Source organism: Larus michahellis, chromosome 9 (genome assembly GCF_964199755.1).
Source record: "Larus michahellis chromosome 9, bLarMic1.1, whole genome shotgun sequence".
In the NCBI taxonomy this organism is placed as follows: domain Eukaryota; kingdom Metazoa; phylum Chordata; class Aves; order Charadriiformes; family Laridae; genus Larus; species Larus michahellis.
Genome location: NC_133904.1, coordinates 22,625,734 through 22,646,484, shown reverse-complemented (window position 1 = coordinate 22,646,484; position 20,751 = coordinate 22,625,734). Strand labels below are relative to the sequence as shown.

The window sequence follows — 20,751 nt, the reverse complement described above, 5'->3', positions numbered from 1 at the left end:
AAGGAAGTTCTTGTGCTGTACCCAAGGAAGCAAGTTCACCATGTCTCCACGGTAGCGTTCCACTTGGACAGTTGGAGGTCCTTCCCTAGGAAGGCTCTGGCTTGTCTGCGCTTGGTGTGTTAACATTTTTAGGTTTGTTTTCAGCAACAGGGAGCCACAAACCATCTATTATGCTTGGAGAAAGAGGTCTTTATTTTCTGGCAACAGTTGATTTTGTAACTGTTAGCCTTGTCCCAGGCTGGATCTGTTTCTCCAGATCTACGGTGAACTTGAGCAAGCAGCAAGCTCATCTCTTCCGATGGCTGTAGAGTTGTTTTCACCCATGCTTGGTCCTCGTCTCAGAGCTACTTGACTTGAGTAAAGTAGTGCATGGGTTTTGTGGCATCGCATTTGCTGGTAGTTTGAGCAGCCAAGCAGGCTGGTTGAGCAGCAGGTGATGAATTCCAGGTGGTAGCTGAGACCAGGCGATTCTGGGGTGGTTTTTTTTTTTTCCCTAGAGCATGAAAGAGCATGGGCATCTTCCCCACATCATCTCATAAGATTGACAAGATTGATGAAAGGATGACCTTGAATGGGAAAAACAAAGATGCAGGAGTGGTTATAAGGGGTGCTGTGACCTTGATCATGGTCACTACTGTCTTGCTAATGACTGGATTGCAGCGTGTGCCATCTCACATCCTTTTGCTGGGGCTGAGCATTTGTGTCAAAATTTTATTGGGTCTTTTGACTTTTCCCACACGAAACCTTCCATGCAGGAGGACTTTGTTCACATTTGAATTTGCCAGATATCATATCTCCAGTGAGTGTTTGCAACTGGAAAATGGGTCTTTCCTGACAGATGTAGATGGGTTTTTTCATGCTCTTATTTTGGCATCATATTTGTTCACAGACGTTTTGTAATTGCCAATGCTGTGAGTTGATCTAAATACCCAAGACTCAGATTCACCTGTTCTGCATCATGCATCCTCTTTGGGGAGTGAAATCACCCCTGGAGATGGTGCCAGAGGGGCAGGAGGTGGAGGAGGACCATGCCCAGCTGCATTGGCTCTGGCAGCCTGAGAATATAACCACAGTGGGGTGGTTAAAGAAAGAAAATCCAACCTTTATGACTTCAGGTGCATGTCTGGAGACTGATTTAGCATTGCATGGTGTACATTGCTGGCTGTCCTCTTCTCCTTCATTAGACTGACTTGCACGTCACCTGGATCAGCCGAGGAAGTCTGAATAGCAGTCGGATCCAAGCGCCGCATCAGCATTGCTTCCTAAAAGGATTTTACAACTCTTGTGTTTCCTTTTCCTCTTCAGTATGACCCCGAGCTCTCTTCTCGGCAGTTTGGTGTGGAGCTTTCCCGGTTGACCAGCGAGGAGCGAGCAGTGCCGGTGCTGGTGGAGAAGCTCATCAACTACATTGAAATGCACGGGCTGTACACAGAGGGCATTTACAGAAAATCAGGGTCCACCAACAAGATCAAGGAGCTGCGGCAAGGGCTCGATACAGGTAAAGGGTGGGAAAAAAACTCCACCTGGGGAGAAAAATCTTGCAGCCTCAAGGTTGGATGTAAGGAAGTTGGGATGCTTCATCAGGGCAAAACAAGGGAGCAGTCCTGCCTTCCCCAACTGCGGGCTGTGCAAGTGATGCTTTCACATCTCCAACCAAAACTCGGGTCACCAATTCATGCTTTTTTGGGTGCAATACGTGAAAAAAGTCCTTCTAGTTGAGGGAAAATGCTGCCTTACTTAAAAATAGCAATAGATGTCAGTAAGAAAAGAAATCCTGGTCCCACCTAAGATGACTTGCTCTGGAAATGCATTTCTCTAATTTTAACACGTGGAGCTGAAATCAAGGGCTGGATTTCTTGCCATTAGACACAGTGTGATTTTGGGGTGGCATGTGAACATTTTCAGTCATAGAAGAGTAGCTTATCATAGAATGGTTTGGATTGGAAGTGACCTTTAAAGGTCATCTAGTCCAGCCCCCTGGCTTCACTAACAGCTTCATGTTGATCATTCCCTCCTGTTTTTTTTCTTTTTCCTCAATCTGCTGCCAAACCCAGACATTGAGAATGTGAATTTAGACGACTACAACATCCACGTCATTGCCAGCGTGTTCAAACAGTGGCTCCGAGATCTGCCCAACCCTCTCATGACCTTCGAGCTCTACGAGGAGTTTCTGCGGGCGATGGGTAAGGAGCCTCCTTCACTATCCCATTCCCTTGGCGGAGGAAAACGGTGGCTGCTTTTAGTGCCAAACTTTTTATTAACTCTTTCTGCCCAAACCAGCTGGTTTTGCCAAATTATATTTACCTGGTTTCAAAGTCTGATTTTTTGGCTATAAGGGTTTTTCTTATGCAAAGCCATGGGCAGTTCGATATTGCCTTTGGTGGCATGCATTTGCACCATGGTTCAGCAGATTTCAGCCCAAACTATTAGCCAGAAGAATCGTCTTTGAGTAGTAAAAGTAAGCAAGCGTTAAGAAGGTATCATTTTAAATAGGAGGAAGAAGTAGAAGCCACCCCTAAATGCTGGTCTTTTCTCCGCAGGCCTCCAGGAGAGGAAGGAGACAGTGCGGGGAGTGTATTCAGTCATAGACCAGCTCTCCCGCACCCATCTCAGCACCTTGGAGCGTCTCATCTTCCACCTGGTGAGGTATGTTGGGTCAGGGCAGTTTCGGGCAATGGGAAGGTGGTCAGGCATCCTTCATACCAAAATAGGTGAGACCAAAAGCAGGTGGGCAAGGGAAAGAGAAGAGCTTTCACGTCCATCATGTCTCCCAGGAGGTGGCCCCAGAGCTATTTCTCCAAACGATGCTTGTATTGATGAGCAACCTCCACAGCGCTCTGGTTGCTCATGGTACCTCTCACTGCTGCAGGTACAGGTTTTTTGGGTGGAAAACCAGTTGTTTCCCTGCCTTGGGAGCGCCTGAGATGTCTTCAGGTTTGGCTTTCTCCATCAAGAAAGCAGAGGGCAGAGCAGCGTGCTTGCTAGCAGACCAAGAATGCACTGTAGAAATGTCATCTCCTCTGTTCATCCATGGCCATGTAGAAGAAGTGCAGTGGAGGTGCCTTCACCTCTGACTTCTCTCTTAATCCCTTATTTTTTTTAGGATTGCCCTCCAAGAAGAGACCAATCGCATGTCAGCTAATGCCTTGGCCATCGTCTTTGCTCCCTGTATCCTCCGCTGCCCCGATACCACAGACCCGCTGCAGAGCGTTCAGGACATCAGTAAAACAACCACGTAAGAACGTGGTGCTGGATGATCCAGCTCCATAACCATTGCCATGTCACCACTCACATCTTGATAACTCTTTAGTACGGTCAAATGGATGAAGACTAGAGAGTTTTAACATGGAGATTATAAACACATATTAAATGCATCTTCATGAAGATATTTCATATTCTCTCAATCCCCTAGAGGGGGTTTTTAAGCAATAGAGGATCCGCAAGAGCAGACCAACTTGCATTCCTGCCCGACACATCTCAACAGGAAAAGATGGAGTTTGTGCTGGTGTGGTTTTATAGTTAATGCCATTTATGGCAAGCAGATCTTTATTCTTAATTTTGTCTTTTTTATTTGAGGAGGTGAGCTTGTTTGGTCTGCAGCAATATTAATATTGCATACTTAGATTTCTTTAAAGTATTTGACATATTTGCAAAGGTTTTACAGAGAAAAAGGGAAGCATTTGCCTTAATTCAGTCTGGCTTGTTTTAAATAGACTTAAAAACAGATAATGGAGACAATTATAATAATGGAAACAATTATAATAATGGAAACCATCCAGTGAAGGGCTGGGCTTCTGAAAGAGGTGATTTTATTAAATATTAAAATTGTTGAAGACCAGAGCGTGCTTGGAGACACAGCTGGTAGGAGCACTTATCCTTTAAGAGGATTTCTTTGTAGCTTCTCCTTTAGACTTTAGCTATAGCACATGCTCTAATTTTATTATGCAGAAAGGATTATTTTTTTCCCCAAACACACTCCTGACAGCATTCAACAGTCAGCTCAGCTGAACAAGCTCGCTGCAGCACTATTGCGTGCAAGCAAGTTCGAAGCAACCTGCCTTCCCCAGGTTTGTATTTCCTTCATCTGTCTTCCAAGGGAGGAAAATTTCTCCAGTGGGATCCTTGGAGGTTTTTAATTTCTCTAGTTCGAGTTCCTCGATCCATCCATAGCCTATTATCACTATTTTTAGCGGCATTTCCACTACTCTTTGGTTTCCAGCTGGATCTTTCTCCCTCCATGCCTTTCCATCAGGACAGATCTTCAGGCAAGACAGAAACAGCTCAAATCAAATAATTTCCTCCTCCCATTTTATCTTCTTTTGGATTTTTCCCCCATTAGTTGCGTAGAATTAATCGTCATCGAGCAGATGAACAAATACAAGGCTCGTCTCAAGGACATCAACAGCCTGGAGTTTGCAGAGAACAAAGCCAAAAGCCGCCTCTCCTTGATCCGCAGATCGATGGTGAGATGCCAAAGCCATCTGTGTCCTCTCCTTGCCCCTGAAGCAACCCTACCTTGTCTTCTCCTGCTTATCCCAGCCTCACAAACCCCTCGCAACCACCTACACCATCTCCCCCAAGACAGGGACCCTCAGGCCCGTGGTGGCTCCTCATCTTTGCAGGGAGTCATACCAAAGCACAAGGAGGTGGAAACAGTCTGTGGAAACGTGATCGCTCCAACTCAGATGCTCCTGATCAATGTTTCCACCTTCATTTGAGCTGTTTGGTCCTGGGTTGAGTCAAGCCTTTCATTGACCGGCTTGACTTCGCCCCATGGGAGACCTGGACCATCCTTTTTTTGTGCTCAGTCACATTATCTAAACACAAAATGAGCTTCCCAAAAGTCCCCCCTGCTCCTGCACTGCCTTTTTGGGAGCCTCAAACCCATCTCATTGAGCTTCCATGCTTCCTGGGGGGCCGGCGGGCTGCAGATGCACGCTGCGCTTGGCTTGTTGGGCTGCAGGAAAGGGACGGACTCGGCACAGCACGGTCGTCCCAGGCTTAGGCTAAGGAGCCGAGCGGCCCCTCTGCTTGGACCTGCCCGCTGTGGTCCTCAGGGATATGTTGCTCCTGCTTTTTTGGGGATGAAATCCAAGCAGGGGCTGCCCAAGGTTGTGGGGCTGGTGCTGCAGAGCTGCCCTGCTCATACCAGTTTGAAAAAAAAAAAAAAAAAAACAAAAAAAAATACATAAAAATGAACAAAAACGGGTTTTTTGGAGGGGCAACGGCATGTGCACTCTAACCTTCTGCTTTCCTTTTCATCTCCTCTCTAATCCAGAAACCCGTACTAATTGCAGTTAGATTTATGAGCATAACCCGCAGTTCAATCCCGGTATGTATTAACTGCAGCGCGCCCTGCGCCAGCCGCCGCGTCCTTACGTTGTGTGTCACCGCCGCTCATTCCAGCCCCGTCCCACCGGCCATTGTCCATGACGTTGCCCGTCTTGTTCCCGAGCGGGTGCCACTCCTCAGGGCCACTGTTTCTCCCGCAGGTCCCCCAGGCGGCAGGAGTTCAGGACGGCCTGCACTCGGCCACCCCTGCACGCAGCTCCTCAAACAACCACTTTGCAGCCCTTTTCCCCGTCCTACTTATTTTTTTTCTATTTTATTTTCTTTTTACATCCTGTGTTTCCCTCTTCTTTGCTTTGCTTGACTCATCCCTTCCCTTCCCACCCCAATTTCTGCTCGCTCAGGATGCATTTCAGCATCAAGTTGGTTTTGCAGTGCTGCTGTGTCCGAGATGGTGAATAAGACCCCCAGCTCAGATGCCTCAGAGACCACGAGGCATCTAAAGGCCTCCTCCACCTTCTTGGAGGAGGAGCACCACCACCACCTTGAACACAAGGTCATGTTTGAATTGGGAGGGGTCCAGCAACCCTTGTATTTCCCAGCTCCATCCCAGCTTGAGTTTGACTTCCTAGTGAGACCGCGACGGGCAAGAAGAGCGCCTGCAGGTTTTTGGGGATGCTCATGGGGCTGTTTCCCTTCCTACCAAATTCGGCCCATGATCCTTCTCCCTGTCCTTCAGCATCCATAAGGGTCAGGAGACAGAGAAGAGCAAAATTTGAGCTCTGCTCCCCTGATGCTGTTTCACAAGCACGCCATTCGCAGAGGCTTAAGTCCATGAGATGGTGGGATCTTTGGGATCTCAGGGGTTTTGGCTAATAGGATTCAGGTAGCTGCGCTTCAGCTCAGGAGCCCACGTGAGGTGTCGTCAGAAGAGCGCTGGGGCATGGGAACGGCTTTGCTGCCAAAGAAAGGTGTCTCAGATGTGACGTTAGAAGGGGTAAAATGGAGCAAATCTCGCTTTTAAAGAGAAAAAGGGAGGCTCCTTTACCCTGCAAACCTGCTCTGGGCACGTGGGTTATCAGGAAGAGCTGGGGATGCCCCACCATAGGGTTCAAATAGTCCTATGGGGAGAAAAGCTGTGTTGCAATGAGCTCTTCAACCACGAGGAGATACAGGTTCATCCTGGGTGGTGGTTGTCAGGAGGAGGGCAGCAAGTGATGGGCATGACTCAGGCTGGTCGACACATCCGAAGTCCTGGTTGGTTCAGGATCTTGAATTTAGAAGATGACATGTGTCTGGTTATGATAACGGTTAAGATAAAAGCTTTTTAATGGCTGTGGTCTCCCTCATCCCCAAAAACCCATCTTTTTCTTCTACTCTGTGGAGCAGATCCATAGCGCTGGTCCTTGAAGGGTTAAAGCAGCTGCATGTATAATATTCTTCCATGCGTACTACCCCGGTTCGACTCCTTTTCCATTGCTAGTTTTAATATTAAAAAAAAAAAATAGATGGTTCTTCAGAGCTTTTCAGCAGGAACCGCTGCAGTAAATCTCCCTGTTTAACCATGGCTCCAAAAATTAACATTTATTGTCTCATAATGGACCACTGGAGGTGGTCTTGGTTTATGGATCTCGTGTACATGAGATCAGAGCATGGGCAATGAGCTTAGGTGTGAATTACTGTTTGCTGAAGGAGTCGGTGGAGACCCTTGCGATGCTCTGGAAATACCAAGGGTGGACGAGGGAAGGATGCGAGACATGATCTAGTGATAAAGCAGGAGCCAGGTGCCCTGAAATCAAAGCCCTGGTGATGCTCCCACCCAAAGCCAACATGGGCACCTGGCAGGTCATGCTTCCCATCGCACAGGCTGTGGGCTTTGCGGAAACCCATCCTGCTGCTAAGCTGGGTTTGCTTTGAAGTCCAAGTTGCACTTGATCCATCAGCTGGTAGCTGGTCCATCACTGCCATCCTCGCTCCCTCCACCCTCACTCCCTCCAATGTGTTGAGTCTTTGTAGTACCTCTCCCAGCTTGGGGTGAGATTTTGGAGGGTCCTGGGTGCGACCGCTGGTGGCGCACTAAGGACCCACGGCCAGGACCGTTGTCTTTACTCCTTGGGAGACCAGTGTGGTTGGCACCTGAGATGTTTGCAAAATCACCTTGGCTGGTGGTGGTGACACCATTGTCTCTCTTCAGGGCAAGGGACGTGTGCGACGCGGTGCCTACCCCAGCCCAACATCTCCTGTTGCCATGCGCTTACCCTCGGTGACGGATGTCCCTGAGGAGACCATGAGCAGCGAGGAAGCCATGGAAATGGAGGTGACAGAGCAGCAGCAAGCGGCCATGCAGCAGGAGGAGAAGGTGCTGACTGAACAGATTGAGAGCCTTCAGAAGGAAAAGTGAGTCTGGCTGAGGGTTCAAGTCACGTCCCCTGGCTATAGGTTACCTATGGATGTTGCTTGACATCATGTGGTTGACGTCCTACTCACAGGGTGACCTGGAGGACTCCTTCCCTCCATGATCGCTTGGCGTACATGCATCCCTTTCTTTTCCTCCCCACCTTTTTGGTCCCGTTGTGTCAATGGGACTGGGTTGGTTTTGGCAGGGAGGAGTTGACGTTCGAGATGCTGACACTGGAGCCCCGCGCCTCCGACGATGAAACCCTTGAATCAGAAGCCTCCATCGGCACCGCCGACAGCTCTGAAAATTTGAACTTTGACTCCGAAGGAGCCATCTCCGATCGTTCGGGTAAATCCAGGCGTTCTTGGGTTCATTATAGAATGGTTTGGGTTGGAAGGGACCTTTAAACATCATCTAGTCCAACCCCTCTGCAATGAGCAGAGACATTTGCCACTACACCAGGTTGCTCAGGTTTTTCGATAGCTTTCGGGGGAGGTTTATTTGGTTTTTCCTGCCCGCAGGAAAATTAAAGCCAGCAATTTAAATGGGAGTTAAAGATTAAAATACATGGACCTGGGGAGGTGGGTGGTAGCACCCAGGCTTTGGTGGGGAGGTGAGCACTCCTCCAGTGCTGCCGCATCGTCATGGATGATGCTACCTACAGTGAGATGCCAAGAACGTTGTCCTGGCTTGCTGGAGTGCGTCCCCGGGGAGCAGCGCTGAGATGCTGGGTGGTTTTGGGGTGTTAATCCTCCGGTGGTCCTTCCCCCCACAGAGAGAAGCGTAGCACTTACCTCCCTGCGCCCCGCCAAGGCAGAGGGGCCGAGCCGGCTGCGAAGGCACCCCAGGACCCGGCCGGACCCAGTGGACCCAGCCGACGCCTCCATCTCCTCCTCCTCCTCCTCCTCCCAATCCTCCACCTCCTGCTTGCCCCACCTACCCCGAAAGCGCTTCCAGATGTACTCCAAATCGCCTTTCTACCGAGCGGGGGGATCCGGTGAACCCCCCGAAACGCAGGCGAGCCCCGAGGGCTTCGTGGGACCTCTCCGGTATCCCGAGGACCGGCCTCAGTTCACCACCCGCGGGACGTTCAACCCGGAGAAAGGCAAACAGAAACTGAAGAGCGTGAAAACATCCCCCCCGAAAACCAAAGAGCCCCCAGATGGGGGGACGGCGGGGGGACGCAAGAGAAACCCCGAGACCGACTGCGCTGCCGCCCAACCCCTCGTCCTCCTGGGGAGCAACGAGTTCATGGTCTGAGATGCTCCACCCTGGGGACGCGTCACGCGCCGGAGCATCCTGCCCTTGTTAACGCCAGGAGGATGAATTCTTAATTATAAAAGGGCCGGTGGGGGACGGTTTTAATGGTGGCCTTAATGGTTTTGGGGGGGTTGCGACCTTCGGGGGGGGGGAGGTGGGTTGGACCTGGGGATGGAGGGGCACCAGCCGGCTTCTGCGCCCTTCCCTTCAGAGCATCCGGCATCTCGGAGCGTGGCGCCGCCAGATCGTCGTGCCGAATCACCGCCCATCGGTAGGAGAAAACCGAAGCCTAAAAATCCCATGGGAGCATCCTGAGCTGGCGCCGGCTCCGCTCCAGCCAGCCAAGCCCTCCGCGCTTTAACCACCTCATCCACGCCAACGCTGAGCGCATGGAAAAGTGTTAAAATCTGCCAAAAATCACCTTTTTTTTTTTTTTTAATTTTATTTTATTTTTTAACGTGACCTAACCACCTTTCCTCTCTTTTTTTTGGAGACCATCAGTATTAAAAAATAATAATAATAATAATCAAGGACTACTTGAAGCTATATTTGTTTATATGCCGGTTACTGGAGTTTGTTGTAAATATATATATTTTTATTATTTTTTTTTTTTATATTTTTCCCCGACAGGACTTTTTTTTTTTTTTTTTTTTAATTATTGTTATTATTTTTGGCCGGGGAGGAGGGAAGCAATGGGCTGAGCCATCCTGCCAATGTCACCTCCCGCGTCACCATCCGTCACTTGCCTCTATACATTGGTTTTTTTGAAGAAGAAATCCCTGGAGGTGTAATTAGCATGATGTAAAAGCGGTGCCTGTGATAGGACTAATTAGCAACGCTAGCTCTTAATCCCTCCCGTATCATCATCATCGTCACCATCGGTGGCACCCAGAGAAGCTCCAGGTACCAGAAAACTTCTGGAAAGGCAAAATTAGGAGCCCCGAGGCACTAATTAAATTAAGAAAGGCTGGATCTGGCCTTTCGGATGGGCTGGGCGTTGTGGGTTGAGACTCATCCTTTCCCTAAACGCCACCAAAAAGAGGGAAAATACAAAAAAATTGAGTCTTCCTGAGTAGCGTGTGTTTTGCTGGGCATCCCTGCACCCCTGGGCTCAGCCCCGCCGCCCCTTGGTCCCCTCTCCCCCTGCTCAAAGTGCCATTTCCTTCGAGGGATGGTTTATTTATTGGGGTGTTTGTTTGATTTTGGTTTATTTTGTGGTTTGGGGTTTTTTTTTAATTTTTTATTTTAATTATTTTTTATTTTGATTTTTTGTTTGGGTTTTTTTATTTTTTTCCGATGGGGGAAAGCGATAGGTGCCACAGGGCAAGCTGGGGTGCGGGAACAGCATCCCCCGCCGCGCCACATGCCGGGAGTGGGGCAAGACCCAGTCAATTGTCCCCCATCCACGGGGGAAAAGGGGATTTCATCAGCCCCCAAGGGAAAAAACAGGGATTTGGGGAGCGCCCTGGGATGCGCTGGGAAGGAGGGTGGTGGCCACCAAGGTGCAAGCTCCTGGGGAGCCACCCCAAAACCCCTGGAGATGGAAACAGCGGGAGCGTCCCCAGCACTCTGCGCCAAAACCAGCCGGTTTAGAGCCTCTTTGACCAAAATCCTCGGAACTGGCCTCAAAGCGGGCAGGCTGCAGCCAGGGGGACCGGGGGCGGGGGGAAGGGCTCCAGCCTCAGCATCCCTTTTCTCACCCTCCAGTGACGGCGGATCAGGCTGAGGCTGCTCCTCCAAATATATATATATATATATGTGTGTCTGGGTATATTTCTTTTGTCTTATATATGTATTTCTCTTATATATATGCATATATTTAAAATATATATATAAAGAAAATATGTATATAAGACTATATATTCTATATATAAAGGAAAATGTATGAAAGAATATATATATTCTATATATGAAGAAAAATGTACACAAAATAATATATATAAAGAATATGTTTCTTTACGTAATTCATGTTTCTTTTATACATATAAAGAAACGTATAAAAAGATAATAAAGAAATATATAAAAATTACATATATACACTGTATAATAAAGAATACATACACTATATATAAATGTATAATAAATATATAAAATAGATATATATACTATATACAGTGTATATAGTAACTATATAGTATATATATTCTTTATAGACAGTATATATATTTACAAATTTTTATATATTTCTAGATGTAAAGAAATATATATAAAAGTAATATATGTCTTTATATATACTTCTAGATGTAAAGAAATATATATAAATAAATATATGTGTTTATATGTATTTCTTTACATGTATTATATTTACATATATGTGAAGAAATATATTCTTTATATGTAGTATATATTTTTCTTATCTGTTTCTATATATTTCTTTATATATATATATGAAGGAAAATATGAAGAAATATATATCCTTTATATAGAGAGAGAATATATAGAATATATATACCCCAAAGATATTTCTTTATATATGTAAAAATATATATGAAGAAATATATATTCTCTGTAGAGAGAATGTATAGAATATATATAGAAAATATATTTCTTTATATATAGATTTGTTTTATATATATAAAGAAAAAAGATAGAAAAGAAATATATATACATATATATATATATATATAAAAAAAAATCGGGGGGGAGTGGGGTTTTCCAGGGGCTCGGGCGCATCCCCAGCCCCCCCGGCCGTTCCTCCGGCAAAGCGCCGGCTCTGGGGGCAACAAATTGGGATTTTTTCCGGAGCAGAGTGAATGTACTTACTACTGGAAAGGAGAGGGGCTGCGTGCTGTTAATTATTATTATTATTATTATTATTATTATTATTATTATTATTATTATTATTTTTAATGGAAATTTTTTTAAGTAATTTATAAGTCTGCTGCGTGTAAATTAAAAACAAAGTCTGTATTGTACGAGGATATATTATCCTGTGTCAGCCGCGCTAGAAACTGTCTAAAAAAGGAAAAAAAAAAAAAACAAAAACAAAGAGAAATAAAAGTGTAATTCTATAAAGGCAAAGAATTCCTGGGCAGGGGGATGCTGCCGCTTGGCCCACCCCCGCATCGCTGTCAGGTTTGGGGGTGGGGGGTGGTTTTTGGGGGCGTCTTTTCCTTCTGCTGTCAGACCGTGGTGTGTATAAAGTGCAATTTGTGGATCCTGCCTCAGCCCCCCCCCGGCTGTACACAGCGGCTTGGCACACACCCCCCCGCCCCCCGCTAATTAAAGAGCTGTAACGAGGAGCGCCTGGCGCTGGGTGCTGTGTTTGATGCTGGGGGGGATCACGGCGGCTCCCGGGGGCCGAGGCTGCGCTGCCTCCGGCCCCCCACATCATTCACTTCAGGTTATTTATAATCAGATTATTTCCAGTTTATTTCTATCCAGATTATTCCTATTCAGATTATTTACAATTTATTTCTCTTCAGATTATTTGTAATTTATTTCTATTTAGATTATATCCAGATTATTCCTATTCAGACTATTTTCAATTTATTTCCATTCAGATTATTTTTATTTCTATTCAGATTATTTTTAATTTATTTCCATTCAGATTATTTGTAATTTATTTCTATTTAGATTATATCCAGGTTATTCCTATTCAGATTATTTTCAATTTATTTCTGTTCAGGTTCTTTTTATTTCTGTTCAGATTATTTTTATTTCTATTCAGATTATTTTCAATTTATTTCTGTTCAGATTATTTTTAATTATTTCTATTCAGATTATTTTCAATTTATTTCTATTCACATTACATCCAGATTATTTCTATTCAGATTATTTCTAATCGGATTATTTCTATTTATCCTGGTTCTAGTCAGATCATTTATTTCCAATTTATTTCTATTCAGGTTATTTCCGATCATTTCCCTTCAGGTAATTTATTTTCAATTCGTTCAGATTTGGATTATTTCTTTTCATTTTATTTCTATCCACGATATTTCTATTAATCTTATTTCTGCTGAGATTATTTAGTTTGGGTTGTTTATACACATCTTATTTATATTTAGTTACATTTTATTTTTATTAAGTTACATTTTATTTTTATTTAGTTATATTCAGACAATTTGTTTTTTGGGTTTTTTATATTCAAATGATTTATTTTCCATTTTTTTGATATTCAGATTATTTATGCTCAGCTGGTGCTTCCCACCACCCACCCCCGCCCAGTGCCACCCCCCGGAGGACGGGGACCACACGGCAGTGGCAGGAGGAGCCGGGCTGCAAAACCCCTCTTTATTTGGAGTATAAAAGGGGGGGGCAGAGCAGGAGCCCCCTGGGACGTGGGGCCGAGGGTCCGTCACCGCGGGTCCCCTGGGATCATGGAGCTGAAGTCGCAGCGGGGGGGCCCCGTGCCCTGAGAGTGAGGGGCAGTGATTGTGCCTGGGGGGGGACAGCCGGCCCCTGGATGGTGTCACCCACCAGCCACCGTCACCTCTGGGCTGGTGTCACCCCCGGGCTGGCATCACCCCTCACCAGTGTCACCCCCGGGCTGGCATCACCCCTGGGCTGGCCTCACCCCTGGGCTAGTGTCACCCCTGGGCTGGCATCAACCCCCAGATGGCATCATCCCTGGCCAGTGTCACCCCAGGGCTGGTGTCACCATCACCCCAGCCAATGTCACCCTTGGTCTTGTCTCATACCCTGGGCTGGCATCACCCCAATGTCCAGTGTCGCTTTGAGGTTACCCTGGGCTGGCATCACCTCCAGGCTGGTGTCATGCCCCGGGTTGGCATCAACCCCAGGCCATTGTCACCCCCAGTCTGGTGTCACCCTTAGGTGGCAGTGGGTCCCATAGGTCCTGGTGCCACAGCAAGGGCACCTTGCCAGGGTCTATGGGTCCCCAACCGCTTGGGGTCAAGGTGCCCACCCCAATGAGGTGCTCTCAGTGCATCTGGCACCTTCTCAGGGACATCACCCTGCCACCAGCTGTCCCCAGTGAAGCTGGTCCCACATCCCAGCTGCCAGCAGCATCCCAGCCACCACCCTGGAGATGGGACCACGAGCACCTTGACGCTCCGCAGCATCCTGGGGTGAGGAGGCGCAGGGTGGGGGGTGACAGGGTGCTAATGCAGGGTGACAAAAACCTGGGTGACACTGGGGTGGGGGGAAGGTCAGTTCTTGAACATGTCGCACAGCAGCTTCTCCATGGGGGTGTTGCCGATTGTCCGGCGGAAGAAGAGTAGCTCCACACGCTCGGATGAGATGAAGCGCAGTGCCGGGAGGAGCAGCAGCAGCTTCCCGAACCTGGGGGACAGAGTGGTGGCTATGGGTGAGTGCCCCCACCCCTGGCGTCACCCATGAGGACGTGGGGATGGCGGTACCTGACGGGTTGCCCTGGGTAGTGAGAACGGTTGTGCTGGCCCAGCATCACCTGCGACTGGTCCTGCAGGTTCTCCACCTGCTCAGGGTCCTTCAGGCCACGGGTCTCTGTGGGGACAAGGGGGTGATGGCGCGGGGTGGGTACATGGGGACAGGCAGCAGCAGGTGCTGGTGGGTCCTCTCACCTGGTTTGAAGAGCACCACGGCCTTCATGCAGGCAAATTCGGTGGGGTCGACGGCCAACGCCTTGAAGCGACCGAGGGTCTCCTGCAGTGCCCGGATGTCCAGCGTGGCTGGCAGCAGCTTGCCAGGGGCCGGCTCGGGGACAGCCAGCAGCGGGCAGCTCTCCAGGGGCATGGACCACTGGATGGCACAGAGCAGGAACAGCTCGCTCCACGCTTCCTCCAGCAGGATCACCTGGGGTGAGGGGGGAAGCCCCAAAAACCCCTGTCACCCTCAAAGCCTCTGGCACTTGAAGCCATCACAGCTGGTTGGGCTGAAGACCATCTTCTGGGGGGGAACCCCAAGACCCTGCGGTGAATGTTGTGGGGATGCTCCAGCCATCCCCATCCCGCTGGTTCCTTACATTCTTTGGGGTTCCCACTGCCCCATAGAGGGGTCCCCAATGCCCCGTGGGGGTCCCCAACCCCACCTGGTCACGGAAGGGCAGGTTGGAGAAGACGGGCAGGTTTTTGGCCCATTTCACGGCCATGAAGAGGAGACGTGCTGAGGTCTCGTAGACATTTTCGGGGCTGGCCACTGGGTACGGTGCCATCTGGTACTCGCCGGTCGCCCGCTCCGGCTCACTGCCCGTCACATCCACCGTCTCATCAGCTGTGGGGACAGAAGAGGATGCTGGTGGTCACCACACCATGGGGACATCTCCCACCCGTCCCCTCCCTACCGGCACCCACATACCGTCTTCGGGCTCCAGCTTGGCGCAGGTCTCAGCCGTCATCAGGCTGGCCATGAAGCGATGGTTTGTGGGCGGCGTGGGTACTCGGGGACCCGGGGTGACGGTCACGGTGGCACCGGGACCGCGGGGAGCCGGGCAGGAGGCGGGGGGGACCTCACGAGTGGTGGCCACGTGCTCTGGGGGCAGCTCGGCGTCCAGCTCGATGCTGTCCAGCCGGACCTGGGCCGTGCTGCGGGGCTGGCGCTCGTTCTGCACAGCTGCAAGGACAAGGTGGCATCAAGGCTGGCTGCCCTGCTGTCAGCCCCCCTTAAACTGTCACCGTGTGTGTTCCCACCACGACCCGTCTCACCGTCCTTGTTCATGCCGGCTTGCAGGCACTTCTTGAGCCGGCAGGCCTGGCACTGGTTGCGGTGCGCTTTGTCCACCGGGCACAGCCCCGTCCCCGCCTGGCACCTGTGGGGAGAGGTGGCACCGGCTGCGGCCCCTGGGGTGGCCCCTGTTGTCCCTGTGGGATCCTGTCCCCCAGGGGTGTCCTGCCTCCATGGGCACCATGTCCTGGGGGTGCTTTGTCCCTGCTGGGTGCCTTGTCCCCTCCCTCCCCATGGCTGTCCTCCACCCTGTGGGTGCCCCACCCCAATGGGCACCTTGTCCCCAGCGGGTGCCCCATCCCAATGAATGCCCCATCTCCCGGGGGTGCCCTGTCCCCTCCAGGGGTGAGGGGACACTGAATACCCTGCATCAATGGGTGTCCTGGCCCCACGGGCGCCCTGGACCCCCCCAGGTCCCTGCCCCATTGGGTGCCTGTCCCCTAGTTCCTGCCCTACTGGGTGTCCATCCCCGGGTCCCCACCCCACTCGTTGCCCATGCCCTGCAGCCCCTGCTCTGCTGGGTGTCCATCCCATGGGTGCCTACCCCACTGGTTGCCTGTCCCCTGGTCCCTGCCCCACTGGGTGTCTGTCCTCAAGGTGCCTGTCCTGCTGGGTGCCTGTCCCCCTGTCCCTGCCCTGATGAGTGTCCTTCCCCGTGGGTTCTTGCCTCGCTGGGTGCCTGTTTCCTGGGTCCCTGTCCCACTGGGTCCACATTCCCCTGGTCCCTACCCCGTTGGGTGCCTGTTTCCCTCGTCCCTGCCCCACTGGGTGTCCAACCTCTAGATCCCTGCCCTGCTGGGTGCCCGTCCTACCGGTCCCTGTCCTTCTGGGTGCTCATCCCCTGGGTCCCATGGACCCCCCCCCACCAGGTCCCTGCCCCATTGGGTGCCTGTCCCCTGGTCCCTGCCCTGCTGGGTGGCCATCCCCGGGTCCCTGCCCCACTCATTGCCCATGCCCTGCAGCCACTGCTCTGCTGGGTGTCCATCCTGTGGGTCCCTGCCCCATTGGGTGCTTGTCGTCTGGTCCCTACCCTACTGTGTATCCATCCTCCTGGTCCCTGTCCCTCTGAGCGCCCATCCCTGGGTTCCTGCCCCACTGCCTGCCCGACCTCCTGGTCCCTGCCCCATGAGGAGCCTCCACCCCAGTCCCCACCTGTAGATGAGCTTCCTGCGGACGCTGCGCTTGAAGAAGCCGCTGCAGCCGTTGCAGGCGTAGATGCCGTAGTGCTTCCCACTGCTGGTGTCCCCGCACACCTTGCATAGCAGCACGGGGCTCAGCGCCTTGCCGGGGGCCGGGCTCAGCCCTGCAGGAGCGGAGCCACCACATTCAGGGTGACTCAGGGCACTCCGATACCTCTTGTCCCTCCCACCATTCCCCGCTGCCCCCCAGCACGCTGGCAATGGGGTGTTTTCCACTTCCACTGGTCCAGCCCAGGGACATGGATGGGGACACCTCGGGGACTCCAGTGATTGCACACAGGGTTTGGCATCTCCCCATGCCCCAGCATCTGGGATGCTGCAGGATGAACTCTCACGAGGCTTTTAGAAGGGGATGAAATGGTGTCCCTAGGGATGGGGCCACCAAGTGTCCCAGTGAGGGGATGCTAGACATCCCAGAGAAGGGCCACAATCAGGGACTGGAGGTGTCCTGGAGAAGGGCCATGGCTGGGGACACTGGGCATCCCAGCAAGGGGCCATGGGCATCCCAGAGAAGGGTCACAGCAGGGACCACAGGCATCCAGGAGAGGCTGTGGCTGGGGACCGCAGGCGTCCTGGAGAAAGGCCATAGCTGGGGACCCTGGGGATCCTGGAGAAGGGTCATGATAAGGAGCACGGGCATCATGGAGAGGGTTGGGGTCAGGGATTGCAGGCATCATGGCCCAGAGAAGGACCACGGTGGGGACCGCCAGTATCTTGGAGAATGGAAATAGCTGAGGACCCCAGGCAGCCTGGAAAAGGACTAGGATGAAGATCCTGGGCATCCAGGAGAAGGACTACAATGGGGGACCCCTAACATCCTGGAGAAGGATGACAATGGGGACCTCAAGTATCTTGGAGAAGACCGTGATGGGGACTCCAGTCATCCTGAAGTCCATGAGGGGGACCCTGGGTATTTTGGAGCAGGAGGGTGATGGGGACTTCAGCCATCTCAGAGAACAACCCCACCGGTGACCGCGGTCCCACCGTGTCGCACCCACTCAAGCAGAACGTCGCCTCTTACCCGTGGGGCTATCATCCAGCCCGGCGCTCACCACTGACCCCGCCGGCGATGCCGCCATCCCTTGCTCGGCGTTCCTGACCTCTCCCTCTCCCCTCCCTCCAGCCACCGCCGCGGCAGGCGCCCCGGGCTGTGGTGGGGCGGTGGGTGCTCCAGCAGCTCTGTGGGCAGCGGGGCTCTTGCCTTGCTCTCTTCAAGGCGGCTTAGCGGCGGGCGCTGTGTAAGCAGCCGCCTCTTTGTCACCCTCTTAATCTTTAGTGTCTGCGCGGGGCAGGGGGGGGCGAAGAGGGGGGGGATCAATCAGCCACGCGATGAAGAATTAAAAAGGTGCTGAGCCCCAGCCCTGTAACCCTAAACCCCGCGACACCCAAGCCACCCCTGTCCCTGTGCTGCCACAGGCCACCGTGGGGGTGTCACCCTTCCACCGCCTGTACCGTCGTGTGTCCCCCCCCAGCATTGTGAGGCTGAGATTGCAACGGGGGTGGGAGATGGGGCTCAGGGTAGGGACCCCCCATATGTGTGTCCCCCCCTTGGGACCCACCAGGTCCTATAAGCGCATAAGCCCCTTGCTAAGGCGGTTAGAGGGGAATAACGAAAAGTGGTAATTAAGGGGGGTAATTTCCCTGCCCCCAAGTAATTAATTACCGGCCCTGATGGCGAGGGGAGGGGGGATGCTCGGTGGGGGCCCCCCTGGTGCCTCAGTTTCCCCTCCCAGGGGGACGTGGGGTCCCAGGGGTGTTGGGCCGGGGCTGCTGACATGGCAGCGGGTGGGGGCCAGGTGGCCCCCGGGTTACGCAACCGCTGCTAAACCCTTGCCGTGACAGGGCAGCACAATTTGGGATTTGAGGGCTTTAGCCGCTAAACCACCCCCCCCGGCCCAGCTCAGGGGGATGGTGGGTGGCCACTGTCACCCGGCCTGGGCTTGCCCAGGGATGGGCTGGGCTGCGGCCAGGGGTCCCCAGCCCCCTGTGTCCCTCCTGAGGGGAGCTCAGCCAGTGGCCCCGGGTGCATCACTGCCGTCTGTGGCCCCAGCGGAGGCGTCCCAGGGGACAGGCACTGCCAGCGGGTCCCCGCTGAGGGCTGGCGGCAGTGACAAGAGTGGATCCGGCGGCTGGGGTGGGGAGTGTCACCCCTCCGCCATCTCTGCCTGCTGCATGGTGCCACCATCCTGGCTGCTGTGTGGCTGCATCCCCGCTGCCTGCAGCATGGCTCCACCATCCTGCCTGCAGCCTCCTTCCATCCCCCCTGCCTGCAGCATCGCTCCACGTTCTCCTGCCTGCAGCATTGCTCACCCTCTGCTGCCTGCAGCATCACCCCATTGTGCTGCCTGCAGCATGGCTCCGTCACCCCTTGCCTGCCGCTCCGGCCTTCATCCTCGCCTGCAGCATCACTTGACCTCCCCTGCCTGCTCGATCGCTCCATGTTCTCCTGCCTGCAGCGTTGCTCCATCACCCCTGCCTGCAGCATGGCTCGACCTCCCCTGCCCGCAGCATGGCTCCGTGTTCTCCTGCCTGCACCATTGCTCCACCATCCTGCCTGCAACCTCCTTCCATTCCCCCTGCCTGCACCATCGCTCCACGTTCTCCTGCCTGCAGCATCGCTCCATCACTTCTGCCTGCAGCATGGCTCCACCATCCTGCCTGCAACCCCCTTCCATCCCCCCTGCCTGCACCATCACTCCATGTTCTCCTGCCTGCACCATTGCTCCACCATCCTGCCTGCAGCATCACCCCATTATGCTGCCTGCAGCATGGCTCCGTCACCCCTGCCTGCGGCATCACTCGACCTCCCCTGCCTGCAGCATGGCTCCATGTTCTCCTCCCTGCAGCACGGCTCCATCACCCCTTGCCTGCCGCTCCATCCTTGCCTGCAGCATGGCTCCACCGCCCCTGTCTGCAGCACCCCTCCACGCCCAGGAGCCCCTGTCCCCCCGGGGTGCCCTGTCCCACCCCGCAGCCCCCATCCCACAGCGGCCCCCCGCCCTGACCCAGATCTCTGACAGCCGCCATCTGCGGCAGCGGCCGCCCTCCTCCCTCAGCAGAATTATGACGCTGGGCTAATGCGGCAGGAGCAAGCTGTCACCTCGCCCTGCCTGTCCCTTGCCTGCAGTCCAGGTGCCTCCAGACCCTTCGGCAGAGCTTCACCTGTGGGTGAAACAACCCCCGGTGCCCAATCCAGGGGTGCTGGGAGCGCCCGCGCCCCAGGGTGCCAGCCCGCCCCATGGGTGACGCGGGGACCTGGGCACGCGGTGCCAGGGGATGCCGGGGAGCGGCCAGCATGGCGATACACGCTGAGTCGGCTAATTTGCCTGTTCCCTCCTTGCCGTCGGGTAAAAGCCAGCTCCGGAGGAGGGATTTGGGAGGGGGATTAGCCAGGCCAACCATCTGCTGCCGGCCAATCATCGGCATGCCCAGGAAAGCCAATAATTACAAAAATATGGTTTCCCACCCCGTTTCTCCATTACAGCCGGCTGTAACCCCCCAAGGTGGGGTCCCCACGGAGCAGCGCCCTGTCCCCCTCCCAGGGCTGAGCTCCCCTTGAGCACCCAGCCCGGGCACCCGGCAGGGCTCAACCCATCCCGTTTTTGGGGTGCGCCCCAAGCAGGCCCGACGCCACGGCCAAGGGGCTGCGGGCGGCAGGGTGGGGGTGAGGGAGCAAACATTAAAGCCCGCGGTGGGGTCGTGACTCGGCTCGGTGACAGACGCTGGGGCAGATGCCACAGGATTACCCAGCCTAAAACCTCAGGATCTGTCCCCCCTTCCCCCCCCCAGCAGGCAGAGAGCATTTAATTACTAATTTACTAATTACCCAAAGATGCTGCCTATGGGCTCAAAACCTTTGGTCAGGAGTAGCCCCAAGGTTCCAGCCGCCCTAATCCCGCTGGCCATGGGGAGCCAGTGGATGCGTCCTGGCCAGGGGGCAGCTCGGTTGGCAGGGGGTGGTGGGGAATGGGAAGGAACAAGGAGGGGATGGTGGGGGGACCA

At 52.8% G+C, this 20,751-nt stretch overlaps 2 protein-coding genes across 5 annotated transcripts in view; one reads left to right on the top strand and one right to left on the bottom strand.

Annotated features, from left to right (window-relative positions):
- The window catches only part of MYO9A (myosin IXA), a 188,761-nt gene extending 179,274 nt beyond the window's left edge, over positions 1-9,487 (top strand). For 3 of the 4 annotated variants that reach the window (XM_074599687.1, XM_074599686.1, XM_074599683.1), the window contains 9 exons: positions 1,306-1,498; positions 2,055-2,183; positions 2,541-2,646; positions 3,104-3,235; positions 4,340-4,463; positions 5,279-5,332; positions 7,484-7,686; positions 7,893-8,035; positions 8,463-9,487. In XM_074599687.1, the coding sequence (XP_074455788.1) occupies positions 1,306-1,498; positions 2,055-2,183; positions 2,541-2,646; positions 3,104-3,235; positions 4,340-4,463; positions 5,279-5,332; positions 7,484-7,686; positions 7,893-8,035; positions 8,463-8,947 (1,569 nt within the window). In that variant the 3' untranslated portion in view covers positions 8,948-9,487. The remainder of the gene's footprint in view (positions 1-1,305; positions 1,499-2,054; positions 2,184-2,540; positions 2,647-3,103; positions 3,236-4,339; positions 4,464-5,278; positions 5,333-7,483; positions 7,687-7,892; positions 8,036-8,462) is intronic. The other variant, XM_074599685.1, reaches the window with a different exon arrangement.
- A 4,571-nt stretch (positions 9,488-14,058) lies between these two features.
- NR2E3 (nuclear receptor subfamily 2 group E member 3) lies at positions 14,059-17,828 on the bottom strand. Its single transcript, XM_074600618.1, has 8 exons — positions 17,771-17,828; positions 16,703-16,853; positions 15,532-15,635; positions 15,185-15,439; positions 14,919-15,100; positions 14,452-14,683; positions 14,269-14,374; positions 14,059-14,191 (listed from the first exon to the last, which is right to left on the bottom strand). The coding sequence occupies exons 1-8, from the start codon at positions 17,826-17,828 to the stop codon at positions 14,059-14,061; spliced, it is 1,221 nt and encodes a 406-aa protein (XP_074456719.1).
- Between the last annotated feature and the right edge of the window lie 2,923 nt (positions 17,829-20,751).